The 13,237-nt window shown below is 56.0% G+C and overlaps 1 protein-coding gene across 2 annotated transcripts in view; it reads left to right on the top strand.

Moving 5' to 3' along the window:
- Nucleotides 1-12,874, top strand: part of XPO6 (exportin 6) — a 97,878-nt gene extending 85,004 nt beyond the window's left edge. For both annotated transcript variants that reach the window (XM_039247873.1, XM_039247872.1), the window contains exons 18-24: nt 3,779-3,934; nt 4,992-5,106; nt 5,296-5,467; nt 7,001-7,162; nt 9,347-9,445; nt 9,550-9,780; nt 12,153-12,874. In XM_039247873.1, coding sequence (XP_039103804.1) covers nt 3,779-3,934; nt 4,992-5,106; nt 5,296-5,467; nt 7,001-7,162; nt 9,347-9,445; nt 9,550-9,780; nt 12,153-12,254 — 1,037 coding nt within the window. In that variant the 3' untranslated portion in view covers nt 12,255-12,874. The remainder of the gene's footprint in view (nt 1-3,778; nt 3,935-4,991; nt 5,107-5,295; nt 5,468-7,000; nt 7,163-9,346; nt 9,446-9,549; nt 9,781-12,152) is intronic.
- Nucleotides 12,875-13,237: the final 363 nt, after the last annotated feature.

The raw sequence follows: 13,237 nt of genomic DNA, 5'->3' as shown, positions 1-13,237 counted from the left end.
AGATACAGAATCTGAAGCAGGCTAGACATGTTTAAAAAATACAGTATTTTCATAGTAAGAAAATACTGGAACATGATTGGATGACATCATTTATAGAATGTCAACAAATGTTAAAAATAGCAAAAAATACCAACATTAAAAAAAACCCATTCCTTTTATAATCAGGGACATTACCATAAAGCTCATTGTACAAAAATGTTAGGATAGTATAAAGAAGGGGGAAAACTCTTAAATCTCATTGGTTTTAGTATTTTAGAAAGTCACCCTTTTAATTCTCTGGTTGTCATGCTTATTTTCTAAGTATATTTTCTAGTTCTGGAGCTGTATGAGAGTGGCAGAGTCCATGAGGCCCCTCACCTGGGTGGCCCTCTCTCCACTGTCACAACTCTGGCTGTGTCGGCACCAGCCTTCACGGTCTGGTGTTTACCTGGTGCTGGTTCTCAGTGTTTTACATTCACTAACTCACTGAATTTCCACATCAGTCTGTGAGTTAGGCACTGTTGATTATCCTAATTGTATCCCTGGGAGAAACCAGGGTAAGATGAAGTCATTTGCGCAGGGGTTATGTGCGGCTAGTGTGGAGTCATGTTTCAGAAAGCCTAGTGGTCTTTTCTCTCTTTATTGTACAGGTGCTTATGTCAGTCAGCAGGGGCTGGGTCAGTGTGCCCTGTGGTAACAAACAGTCCCAAAAGCTTCGAGGCTTAATCCAGGAGAAAGACGTATTTCTTGCTCCCACTGCCTGTTCAGCTGGGGTCAAGGGGCTTGGGGAATATCCTGCTTATTATTCTGGTCTCTCGGGGACCCAGGCCGCTGAAAGCCACCCTGCGGTCTGTGCTTACACAGGACGGGCCTGGGGGGGGTGTTCAGTGGTTCTTAAAGTGCTGGCCTGCAGGTGGCACCCGTCATTTGTATCTCTGCTCATATTTCATTGGCCAGAGCATCTGCTTCTACGGCCACGGCCTCACTGCGGAGCGGGCACCGCCACGTGCTGGAACCATTGGCTGAACGGAACCCAGGGTCCCTCGGGGCGTTAACGCCTGTGGGGCGTGTGCTGCATGCCAGCCGCCGGCCCAGAACTTGATGTACGGCAGGGCGCGTGGCCCTCCCTGCAGCCCCGTGAGGCCTGTCTGCTCCTCCTGCTGCAAGGGGTCAGATGAAGGCCTGGGACGGTTTTTCCCGTGCCAGCTGAGTACTTTGAAATGTTTTCAAACCTGCAGGATAGTTGAACGATTAAGTAAAGGAACAACTGTGAGTCTTTGCTAGGATTTACCGCTTGTTAGTATTTTGCTACACTTGTGTTTCCTCTCACCTCCCCACAAACTTCCTCGTTTTTAGCAGAGCCCTTTAATTAAAGGAAGTTACTGACACTTCATCCTTGAATCCTTAACCTTTGTCTCTGAGAACAAGGTGTTCTCTTCTGTAACCCAAACACCAGGGACACAAGTTGTGACATTACAGTAATGTCACATTTAGTAGATCGTGTTCAGGTTTTCCCCAGGTGTTACCAAACTGGCCTTTTTTATTTCTTAAAAAGTCCAAGATAACAGTTAAAGAGCTTGTGTTCTGTTTGGTTGTCACATCTCTTGATTTGTTTGTTAATTTATTTGGGAGAGCGGGTGTAGAAGTGGGGCAGGGGCAGAGACAGGTGGGGAGAGAGAATCCCAAGCAGCCTCCACACTGTCAGTGCAGAGTCTGACACAGGGCTCTATCTCGTGAACCTTGAGATCATGACCTGAGCCGAAATCAGGAGTTGGACACTCAACTTACTGAGCCACCCAGGCACCCCTCTTCAGTCTTTAATACAGAAAAGCATTCCTGGTTTTCGTGTCTTCTGACATTGACGGTTTTGAAGAGGCCATACCCATTTTCATGTAAAATGTCCCATAATCATTTCTGTCTGATTGTTTCCAGCAGTTGGGGCATGAATACCACCTGGGCAGGGATGCATATCTCCCATCGTGTCGCTTCTGTGTGTCCCGTTTTTGGCACGCTCGCTGGGATCACTTGCAGTGCCTGCCAGTCTCTCCACTGTGAAGTGCTCTCCCCTCCCCCCGCCCCGGGCTCAGCAGGTGTAGGTTGCTCAGGATCAGAGGGAAGGTGGTGGGGTCAGGAGTCAGACCTGGTTCTGAATGCTTCCAGATCCTTGTCCTTCACAGCATCTCCCCTTTGTTCGGAAAAGCATTGTTTTTAACGGTTTGGTGGCACCTTGTCCTATGGAAGGTGCCACACATTCTCTCTCTCTCTCCTCTGTTATTACATATTGGACGGTGTTCTCCATTTGCTCTTGGACATTTTTGTGAAGACATTTTGGTTCTTATTTCAATTTCCTTACACATGAGAGGTCAGATTTTGGCCTCTTAACTCTACTGGCTTTCCCCCTGAACTGCTCTTCCTGTGCCTTGTGTTGTGTTGGAGAAACGTCCGGCCCGAGTGCAGTTTCCTGGCCCCTGGCCTTGTGGCTCCTTGAGTAGGATGTGTGCGCTGTGTGTCCGCTTGCCGAGGTCTGCGTGGCCGGCCTGTCATGAGCCATCATTCTTTTCATGCTCAGTCCTTTGAGTGAGGTGGTGGTCCCTCTCTCCATATTTTCAGAGGAGGAAACAGATTCGAATCTAGTGGAGTCAGGAGTCAAACCTGCTCCTCTAGAACCTCGATTCTTCCTGCTGTACCCTTCTCTGGGCTGCTTCAGCCCACAGAGGCCGGTGAGTTGGGGGCCCCGGCAACCCAGGGAGCCCTGCCAGGGGAAGGCCAGCTCTCAGCCCAGCTCTGGTTCCGCCTCTGGAGCTCTGCCAGTGTGGAGTCTGCTGAGCTCAGGCTGAGCCCTGGGGGGGACTTCTTAAGCTCTGGGCCCGAGGGGAGGAACCCACCCCACCAGGGCTGGGGGCGATGAGCGCTTCCCCGTGCTGGGCCTTCTCATGGGCCGGGCGCTCCGCCAGCCGTGCTCTTAGCCTTGTCTCTCCTCCTTGCAGCAGCCACGTGAAGGCGGAGCTGCTGGCTGTTCCCAGTGCCCTGACGAGGAGCCGGCCTGGGTGTGGGGCCATCTGGCGCCCATCTGTGGTTCCGACCCAGCACCTCTGATCTGGGCCCTTTTTGTGTCCCCTGCGCTCCTGCCTGTTTGCTGGCCACCGCCTCTGCTTTCTTTGTGGGTTCTCTGAAGGCATTGCGTTTACATCAGGGTCTCATTAGAAGTAAATATGGTTGCTAACATCGTATAATACTGTAATAATTATGTATATTGTCAGGCCCAGGCCCAGTAGGATAAGGGTTGAACAGGCCATTTATGCGTGAACACAGCAGCGCTCAGTGGGTGCTGGTGCAGGCGTGCCAGTGGTGCTGGTGCAGATCGCCGGCAGGCGGTACGTGTCAGGTAGAAGGGGTGTCTGATCTGCATGTGTCCGTTCTTGCCTGGGGTGATTACCTCATGACACCCATTTTTTCACCCATCTGTTCACCATCTTAGAGTCTAGACACTAAACTGGGGGCCACATTTTATCTTCTCCTCTGTATGACCTTCTTTCTGGTGGACAGAAGCAGAAGAGAGGCAAAAATCAGAGCAAGTGGGCAGCCAGAGTCCTGGCGGAACAAAGAAGAGAGGAAAGGGTGTAGGGAGAGAGAGAGATGGGAGACATGGAGAACTCCGTCAGAGGGACTGTGTTCTTTTAGCAAGGTTTCTATAATTGTCGTCTGAATACCTGAGCAAATGGCCCCCCTCCCGGGTGTTCCCCGCCCCCCTGCTGTATCCCCCAGCAAGTTCTAACATGCACTGAAACTCCATTTGCAGCCAAAGTGATTATCCACCAGACGCTTAGTGTCTTAGAAGACATTGTGGATAGTATCTCTGGCGAGTCCACCAAGTCCCGGCAGATCTGCTACCAGTCGCTGCAGGAATCCGTGCAAGTTTCCCTGGCCCTCTTTCCAGCTTTTATCCACCAGTCAGGTAGGAGCCGCTGGCAGGCGCCTGTGGGGCCCACAGTGACTACTTGGCCCTGTGGAGCACACGGAGTGGGCAGTGCGGGCCAGGACCCCAAGGCAGAGGGCAGGGATGGACACCCTGTGGCGCCCTCACCTGGGACTTGCACCTGTGCTGTGTGGCCTGGAGTCACTTGGGGCCTCTGGCTGGCATTCACATCTAAGTGTTTGCTTTCTCTCAGCCTGGGTCAGGAGCGGAGGAGGTGCTGGGGGCATTATCCAGTGGGGAAGAACTTGGCCCCACGAGTGCTGCTTATTTCTTGAGACGGCAGCATGGGTTTTGCTGACGTCGGTCCCTCCCTCGCCTGGTAGAGGCTCTTTCTGGCTCTCCTGAGAGCATTTAACACTGGTCTGTCAGTCTTACAAGAGAAATATCAGAGCTTGTAAGTCAGCAAACGTTTCACTGAGTGCCTCTTGTAAGCAGAGTGTGCGAGGTTAGAGCCAAAACACACTGTACGAGATGACTGTTTAGATCTGCAAGTGGAACCAGAGTAAACATAACCAATATTTTCGGCAATTAATCCCATTAATGGTCCATTAATGATAATGGATCATTCGTAATAAAGGGCCACGCAGCCTGAATCCATCGTCATTATCCACTTTCAGCCACTTAACCCCTGACCCAAGTGCAGGGATTAGTGATCAGAGAGAGAAATGGCAGAAGCACTCAGATGTTGACCCAGTTGAATCGCTCCGTCAGCATGAGCACAAAATGGTCCATCTGCAGTGAACACTCAGTGTCGCCGGGTGCCAGGTGGCTAGGGAGGCTTCGAGGCCACCCTTGCTTCCTCTAACAAGCCGTCGTCGTCAGCCAGAGGTCATGACGCCAGAGCCGGTTTCCCGGCAGGTCCTTGGTCATCTCCCGCGTTGTGTCAGTGGCCCTGATGGCGCTGGGGAGCTGTCTTCTGGCAGGAAACCTTTGGGAGAGTGTAGCGCAGATCGCGGGAAGCCGTCCGCCAGGCCCGGGGCTCCCGCCTCCCCTTGTGTGTGCGGTCTCTGACTGTTTGCTTTGTGCCTCTGCTTAGATGTGACTGATGAGATGCTGAGCTTCTTCCTCACTCTGTTCCGAGGCCTTAGAGTACAGATGGGTGTGCCTTTCACGGAGCAGGTCATCCAGACTTTCCTCAATATGTTTACCAGGTAACTGCACACCTGCAGTCCATGGCGTCCAGACTCCTGGGGGACAGGGAACGTGGTGGGGGGGAGGGGCAGATACAAAACCTTGGACTTCCTGCTCCTTTCTCTTCCCTTGCCGCAAGCCCCGGTTTTCATGCACCCCCCGCCCCGAGAATATGTCCTTGGCTACCGCGTGCTTCCCCTTGTGTGCAGAGAGCAGCTGGCCGAGAGTGTCCTGCACGAAGGCAGCACGGGCTGCCGAGTGGTGGAGAAGTTCCTCAAGATCCTGCAGGTGGTGGTCCAGGAGCCGGGCCAGGTGTTCAAGCCCTTCCTTCCCAGCATCATCTCCCTGTGCATGGAGCAGGTGTACCCCATCATTGCCGAGGTACGAGGGGCCAGGGTACTCCCCTGTGCGGCCTCACCCTGCAGCTGAGGAGTGAGGAAAATGCATTGGTTTTGTTTCTTTTTTTTTTTTTTTTTAATGTTTGTTTATTTTTGCGAGAGACAGAGTATGAGCGGGAGAGGGGCAGAGAGAGAGGGAGACACAGAATCTGAAGCAGGTTCCAGGCTCTGAGCAATGCGGGGCTCAAACTCACAAACCGGGAGATTATGACCTGAGCCAAAGTTGGATGCTTAACCAACTGAGCCACCCCGGCGCCCCAGAAAATGCATTGCATTTTAAAGCTAATTTGTTAGTTTTTCTTGCAAAATAATTTTTCCCAGGCAAGAATGCCTTTAGCTTGGTCTGGTCTTTTTATATTGGTTGAGTTAACTTAGATTAGTCTGGCGAAAGCACAGCAGGTGAATTGTGAGGCCGGTTGGTGAGTGAGGTCAGTCCCCCGTGGCAAACAGCTTATAACTTAAGGTGAGTGTGTGGTTTTCTCCGGCAAACCCCGTAACAGACGCACTTTCCTAGTGAGCCTGTGCACCAATTTGAGGCCCCGAGGCCAGTCCTTGGAACCACGCAAAGGTTTTTTTGTTAAAGGAATGCTCTACATGCTTAGAAAGCTGACGTTCGGCATGACAAGATCCAGGACACATGTGAATTTAACTAAGTTTTATGTGACAGTTAAATAAGAGCTAACCTTTCTCAGTGCCCCAACGAAGGCTTAAATAAGGCCATTGCTTTGCGTTGTGAAACACACTTGGGTCCTGTAAGCAGTCCTGCCACGGGAGCTCATGCCCCCTGGTCCCAATTTAATTTTAATCAAGGCTGAATTAAATATTTCTGGGGCTTACAGATTGGAATTCTACAGAGACATCTGGAATACTGTGACCTGGCAGGCCCTCCAGTGACTTGGAGATGTTTGGTTCAGTTAGAAAATACTGCTGAGCCTCCCCTCCTCCCAGATCCCTGCTGCCTGTGGCCAAGGACATGGGCCCAGAGAGCCCTCAGCCCTGCGTGTCGCCTCCCCAGGGCCCCCTGACGCTGCTCTCTGTGCCTTCTAGGTGCTCTTTAGGTCTTTTTCCATAGACGGCAGAACTGCTTTTAAAGCTTTTCACTTGTCTTGCATGAGGTCAGCAGGTTAGCAGGATGGCGGTTTGTATCCTGGCAGAAGGAACAGCACATCCAGGAAGATGTGCCAAAGCAGGTCGGCTGCTTTCTCAACAGGAAACCCATGTGCCTCATTGCTCTGCCATTTGGCAGCCTTTTCCCCCCTGGCTTAGAGGGCTGAGCGTTTCCCTCGGCCCAAGGGCACCCGGCACTGACCCGGGCATCGTGTCTCTGCGGAAGTGCACCTGGTTTGAACTGCTGGCCCGAGGGGGACTCGACCGGACAGCAGGGTGGGGGGACACTGACACTCTGCTTGCCGTTACCAGGCATCGCCTGGGCCTCCCCGCTGCTCGGAGCTGAGGCTGTGAGTGGCCGCCCTGAGCCGCAGGGAGGGAAGATTTGAGGGTCTGTGTGTCTCCGCAGCGCCCCTCCCCAGATGTGAAGGCTGAGCTGTTTGAGCTCCTCTTCCGGACGCTCCATCACAACTGGAGGTACTTCTTCAAGTCCACTGTCCTGGCCAGTGTGCAGAGGGGCATCGCCGAGGAGCAGATGGAGAACGAGCCGCAGTTCAGTGCCATCATGCAGGTATCGCGCGGGAAGAGCCGATGAGGCTGCTGTGTGGCTCCGGGTTGGACAGGCCTCGTCCTGGGCCCCGCCGGCTCCACTGGCTGCCCGGCCCTCGGTTTGCTTCCCTGACTCATGGGGAAGGCACACCGTCTTGGTGGGGGTTTGGTGCTACCTTTTAGTACCTAGGAAGTTAATTAACTCCCTGGAGCCTCAGCCTTTCCATCTGTAAGTGGGGAGCATGCTGTCTGTTTTATGGGTTTGTTGTGAGGTCAGATATGTTAGCAGGTGCCCAGCAGCTGGCCCTTGTGTTTTCCAGGGGCGAGGGGACTTCCTGCCTGCAGCACAGCCCTTGAGGCCCCCTTAACTGGAAGCTGAGTGCAGTCTCGGGGGTAGACTCCCCCTTGGGAAGGGACCCCATGATCTGCATTTTTAAAAGCTCATTCTGGCCCGTACCATACTGGACCGGTGGGGCCATGCCCTGTGAGCAGGCTGTCTCGGGCAGACCGCACCCCATGGGGGAAACTGGGGTGGCCGGGCTGCCCAGGGGCTGCTTTCTGGCACCATCCTCGTTCTGCTCTTTACTGTAGAACTTTGTATTCTAAGCCCAGGTTGAAGTAGGGGGTTCTCCTTTTATTTGTTTCAATGCAGGGCTCAGTTCCCAGCATGGGCAGAGGGGTTCTCCCCTTCCCCCCTCCGCCCCCAGTTGGAGTGCGCACGCGCTTCCCCGTGTGTAGGGCCTGGATGAGCACGAGTCCTATGCCTGGCCTCCCGCTGCTGCTCTGTCTCCACCCGGGCCTTGGGTGCGGAATAGTCGAGTGTTTGCTCCCTTCCTGTCCCCCTCTTCGACCTTGCCTTTAAGCCTTCTTGGGCAGATCAATGCCTGGCCCCCTACTCAGGACTGGTAAAAGCCACTTTGGAAGACAGCTTCACAGTCTAGCAGTTTCTTAGAAAGTTGAACATTTATATATAGTCACTACCTGACCAACAACCCTCGTCTAAACATTTTACTTAAGGTAAATGAAAGCCTATTCATGCCACACGTCCACAGGTGTTACAGCGGCTTTTCTCATAATTGCCCAAGTCTGGAGACAATCCAGGTATCCATCATCTGGCGAGTGGGTAAACTGAGGCACATGCACATAATGGGCTGCTACCTGACAGTAAGAAGGAACACATTTCACTGAGACCAACATAGGTCAAGTCGTGTTTGGTGAGAAGCTAGACCCTGAAGGCTGCACGCCTTGTGGTTCCTGTACATCATACGACATTCTGGAAAAGGCAAAACTGGAGGGACCAAGGATGAGCAGGGGTTGCCCAGGGCCAGGGGAGAAGGCTGACTACTGATGGAGACACCGGGGGCACTTTTGGGGTGTGGGGGGAGATGGAAATGTGTGTTTCGATTGTCCTGGTGGTTAGATGACCCTGTGTGTGTCACACACTTCAATAAACCCAACCTAAAAAAATAAAACATTGAGCCTCCTGGAGCTCTCCCTGCTGCAGCAGGCATTATAGGACTCGCCTTCTCATAGCTCAGGGGCCTGGGGACAGAATGACAGAGTGGTCAGCAGCCCGTTAGGGGCTGGGGGCTTGTATGTCATCCGTTTGGGGTTCTTTTGGTGGTGGTTAAAACTTTGCTGTTGCCTCACCCCAAGGCAGAGGCAGCTGCTGAAGGAGCCTCCTGGGGCTTGTGGTTTATAAAAGAGCTGGGATGCCGAGGAGAGGGTGGGCAGCTTCTCGCTTCAAAGGCAGAATCCGTGAAGGGAGCTGGAGGTTTATTCCAAAAGGCCAAGGTGAAACCAAGATGTGAAGTGAGGCCCAGTGGGGAGGACTTAAGAGCTAAGACTAGGGGCCCCTGGGTGGCTCAGTCAGTTAAGCAACCGACTTTGGCTCAGGTCATGGTGAGTTCGAGCCCCGCATCAGGTCTCAAAGCCTGGATTGGGTTCTTTGTCTCTGTCTCTCTCTGCCCCTCCCCCATTCGCATTCTGTCTTTCTCTTTTTCTCTTTCCCAAAAATAAACATTAAAAAAAAAACAACTAAGACTGCAAAGGAACATTCCAGGATGTGAGCAGAAGGTCAAGGCAGTGGATACCCTCGCCCCGCCGGGGGCATGAAGAACCGCCTGTGGAGTGCAGGACATGGGCCCTTGGAGCCTGGTCTGAGGTGGTTTAAATGGTGCTTGTAACATCATGGTCTTATTTCTAGGCTTTTGGACAGTCCTTTCTGCAGCCTGATATCCACCTGTTTAAACAAAATCTCTTCTACTTGGAGACTCTCAACACCAAGCAGAAGCTGTACCACAAGGTCGGTGCCCCCTCTCAGAAAGGGTCCTGGAGCAGAACGGGTGAAGGGGGCGGGCGGAGTCCCAGCCTGCTCAGGGCCGCTCACCCCGGCCTCTGTGTCTGCAGAAGATCTTCCGGACCGCCATGCTGTTTCAGTTCGTGAACGTGCTGCTGCAGGTCCTGGTGCACAAGTCCCACGACCTCCTGCAGGAGGAGATCGGCATCGCCATTTACAACATGGCCTCCGTGGACTTTGACGGCTTCTTTGCGGCCTTCCTCCCAGAGTTTCTGACCAGCTGTGATGGCGTGGATGCCAACCAGAAAAATGTGCTGGGGCGGAATTTCAAGATGGATCGGGTGAGGAGAGGGAGGCCAGGCTGCAGGGAGGGCAGGCAAGGGCTCTCACGCTCGGTGCCTGCCCGGGGGGAAGGGGCAGTGGTCTGTGCCCGCCGGTGGCCCCTGAATGACTGGCTGCGGCGGCTGGACGCAGGGGCGCGTGCCTCCCCCGGCGCGTGATCTTCGCGTCAGCCCCGGGCCCCCAGCCCCGACAGCCCGTCCGGCCACCTCAGCTGCTGTGTGCTTCTGCCCCCGGGATCCGGATGCTGTTGGCTCCCGGCTTGTGACCTTGCAGACGGGACTGCTCAGGAGTCTCGGAGTCCCCAGAGTTAGAGATGGGCCCCCCAGTTCTGGGTGGGCTGCCCTGCTGCTGGGGACTGGGAGGAGCCCCTGCAGGACCCCCCTTGTCCCCCTTGCTGCCTGCTCGGGGAAGGTGGGGGTGCTCTGTGTTCCCTTTGGCGGCTGTGGGTGCACACGGAGCCAGCGTTGTCGGTGTGTCCGCGTCCCACGGCGCCCAGCCTCTCCCATCCCCAGGCTTCCTTCCCGGGCACTCACCTGCCCTGCTTCCCCTTCCAGCCGCTAGGTTTCTGTGCTTGCCTCAGATAGGCTTTCCTGGAACTCTTCCCGAGTGATGAGTCCTTTTCATTCTTCACTGCCCGAAGTGGCAAAATGACATCTTCCCCCCACGTCCTCGTGGTGTCCCCGCCTCGCCTCCCGCCCCGGCGCAGCCCGCCCACGGTTCCCCTTTAGCGCTCGGATTTACGCAGCGCTCTTGCTGGAGCAGACTACGCTCACCGCAGGCTGGTCTTGGCTGTGATGTGTCAGGGTAGTGCTTTCTAGACTCTGCCTGGTTTGCTGCGTCTTGGAATCTTTCTCTCTCTGGGAGCTCTGGTTTCCTCCTAACCTTCTTGAAGTTCACTTCAGCCACTTAGGTGTTTTTCCTTCCTTTTCCTGGAGACCAAATCCTAATGTGTTACTGTCAGTTTCTAGTGATGTCATCATCAGCCACCTTCCTGATTGAGACTGGGCGCCCTCGTCTAGTTACACATCAGTGCACCTGGGGTACTTATTCAACACGCAGGGACCTATGCTTGTGTCCCCCCCCCCAGGAAATGTGAATTTGGCATGTCGGAGCCACCGATCTAAGAGAAACTCTTTGGTTTGTTTTTTGGAGGATGAGTAATAGGTGCCTTCTTCATCCCTTCACTCAGCCTGAAGTCAGCTGCCTCTTGGGCCCTGAAGGGGTTGTTGGGGCTCAGCCCATCCCTGCCTCCAGAGAACCCCCCCCCCCCCCCCGCCCCGGGAAGACAGGCCCAGCGCTCTCTGTGGATGACACTGGGCTCGCGTGAGCCTTCCAGCAACCTTCCCAAGTGCAGGTCCTGGTGTTAATCCCATTTCACAGATGAGCGGGGGCTGAGGCTCGGCAAGGTCAGCCATGAGTCGGCAGTTCAGAACTCAGGAATGCTAGAGCCGGGGAACAGGATCCCTCGGCCGGGCGGTCTCGGGGGCTGGTGTGCACGGCCTGCACACAGGGTGAGCCGCAGGCACCTCGACAGCAATGGGCAGGGCTGCTGGCCTAAGCAGCGGGGCCCTTCTAAGAAGAGACGGGCTTTGAGCAGAGGCTGAAGAGGACAGGAGGTTAGCGGGGTGGGCGCGGGCAGCTGGAGGCGGCTTCAGCGGTTTCTGGAACCCGCCTGGCCCCTGGACTCTGAGAAGGCAGTGCCATGCCTGCCCTGTGGCAGGCACCCCTGGTGCCACTCCACATCTGGACCTGCAGCTCAGTCTAAAGATGAGGAGGCAGACCTCGAGTGGTCTTGTGGCTTCCGGTAGGGGGCTGGGGTCCCCCTGGCCAGGGGCCATCTCCATGCGGGTCTGCAGCCTGGGGGTGCTGTTGGTGCATCCCTGCTGATGGGTTGGGCCCGCCTGGTGTCCAGGCTGCGGTGGGCTCTGGACGTGGCTTGGCCAGGATGAAGGACATGCACGCGTAGGCAGGCGTACCGGTGCACACGAGCGAGTCCAGTCCGGACCCCCTTCCCTTCTTGCTGGGTGACCTGGGGCAAGTTTCCTGATCTGTGCGCTTCCCTTTCTTCACCCTGACGGTGGTGGTGTGAGTGTACCTGGCGTCGCAGGCTCGGGTGCAGTTCAAGCCACTCGGTCCCTGAGCTGAGGTGCAGGCCTGCATGGGGTGAGTGCCAGGGGTAGGGGGGGCCGTTCACTCCTGCGCTGGTGCCCCCTCAGCGCTTCTGCTGCCACCCAGTGCCAGGAGGAGTCGCAGGCTCAAGTTTGCAGGCCTGTAAGGCCCACCTGGGATGGAAGTAGCTGGGGGGGGGGTGGCGGGAGTGACCTGGTGGGGGAGGGTGGGGCTGGGCTGCAGCTGTGCCCCTGCCTTCCAGGACCTGCCCTCGTTCACCCAGAATGTGCACAGGCTGGTCAACGACCTGCGCTACTACAGACTGTGCAACGACAGCCTGCCGCCCGGCACTGTGAAGCTTTAGGTGCGGCTGCCTGCCGCCAAGGACAGACCTGCTGCCGCCGCGCCCACACCGCCTCCGCCCTCCGCCACAGGCGTCCCCTCGCGGGCCTCGCCGCTCCTCGGATTCCCTGCACCCCACCGGCCGCCTGACCCACGCCCCCCACCGCCCACCCTAACCCACCCGGCCGCCCCAGCTTCGGGGTGCCCCGTAGCGCTCACTGCAGCGCCCCGGATGTCAGGGGCAGGCGGAAGCCCGTGCGCCTGGGCCCCCCTTCCCCCCCCCCCCCCCCCCCCCCACCGGAGGCTCCAGGGGTTCCTGCAGGCTGTCCGGCACCTCCTGTGGACACCGCTGTGAGGCAGGAGAGCCAGGGACCGCTGGTGACCGAGCCGCCGTCTCAGCATTCCGCCCCCACCCGGCCCGGAGGCGGCGATGAGGCCCGACGCGACCGACGCGGGACTGTGTGCGCACTTCTGTCGAGCCTCTCCCGCCCTCCCCGCCAATTGCCTTGAAGTCTCTGCGTTTCGTCAGAGATTTGCAGACTCGGGGGTTTTTGTTCTCGTTTTCTCATCATTCCATTGTGATATTAAGGAAACTTAAGAAGCTTAATGAGAAATAAAATGCTTATGTTGTTGTTATATAAATGCTGTTCAGGGCACGTCTTTCCCCTCGGGGCCTCCCCGGGCCAGCAAGCGGTGGGGCAGGTGGGGCAGGGTGGTGAGGGACCTGCGGAGGGGGAGGGCCACAGTGGAGGAGGGCCGCCGCTCTGTGAAGTGCAGGGGGGTCGCGGGGTCCCCGGTTCTCTGGAGGGGGTCCACGTGGAGCCTGCCACCCCTGCCCCTCAGGCGCGGGCCCCCACTCCTCCTCGAGAATGGGTCCTTCCTAGAGACCCGGCTCACCCCTCGGTGGCCCAAAGTCTCTCCTGAGCTCGGCAGGAGCGGTGGGGTCTCCATTGCGGCTTATCTGGGAAGGGGTGATTGCAGGGGAGGGGAGGGAGGCTGTAGCAG

This window comes from Hyaena hyaena, unplaced genomic scaffold (assembly GCF_003009895.1).
Source record: "Hyaena hyaena isolate Hyena2069 unplaced genomic scaffold, ASM300989v1 scaffold_306, whole genome shotgun sequence".
Taxonomy (NCBI): Eukaryota; Metazoa; Chordata; class Mammalia; order Carnivora; family Hyaenidae; genus Hyaena; species Hyaena hyaena.
This window is presented reverse-complemented; position numbering and strand designations above follow the sequence as displayed.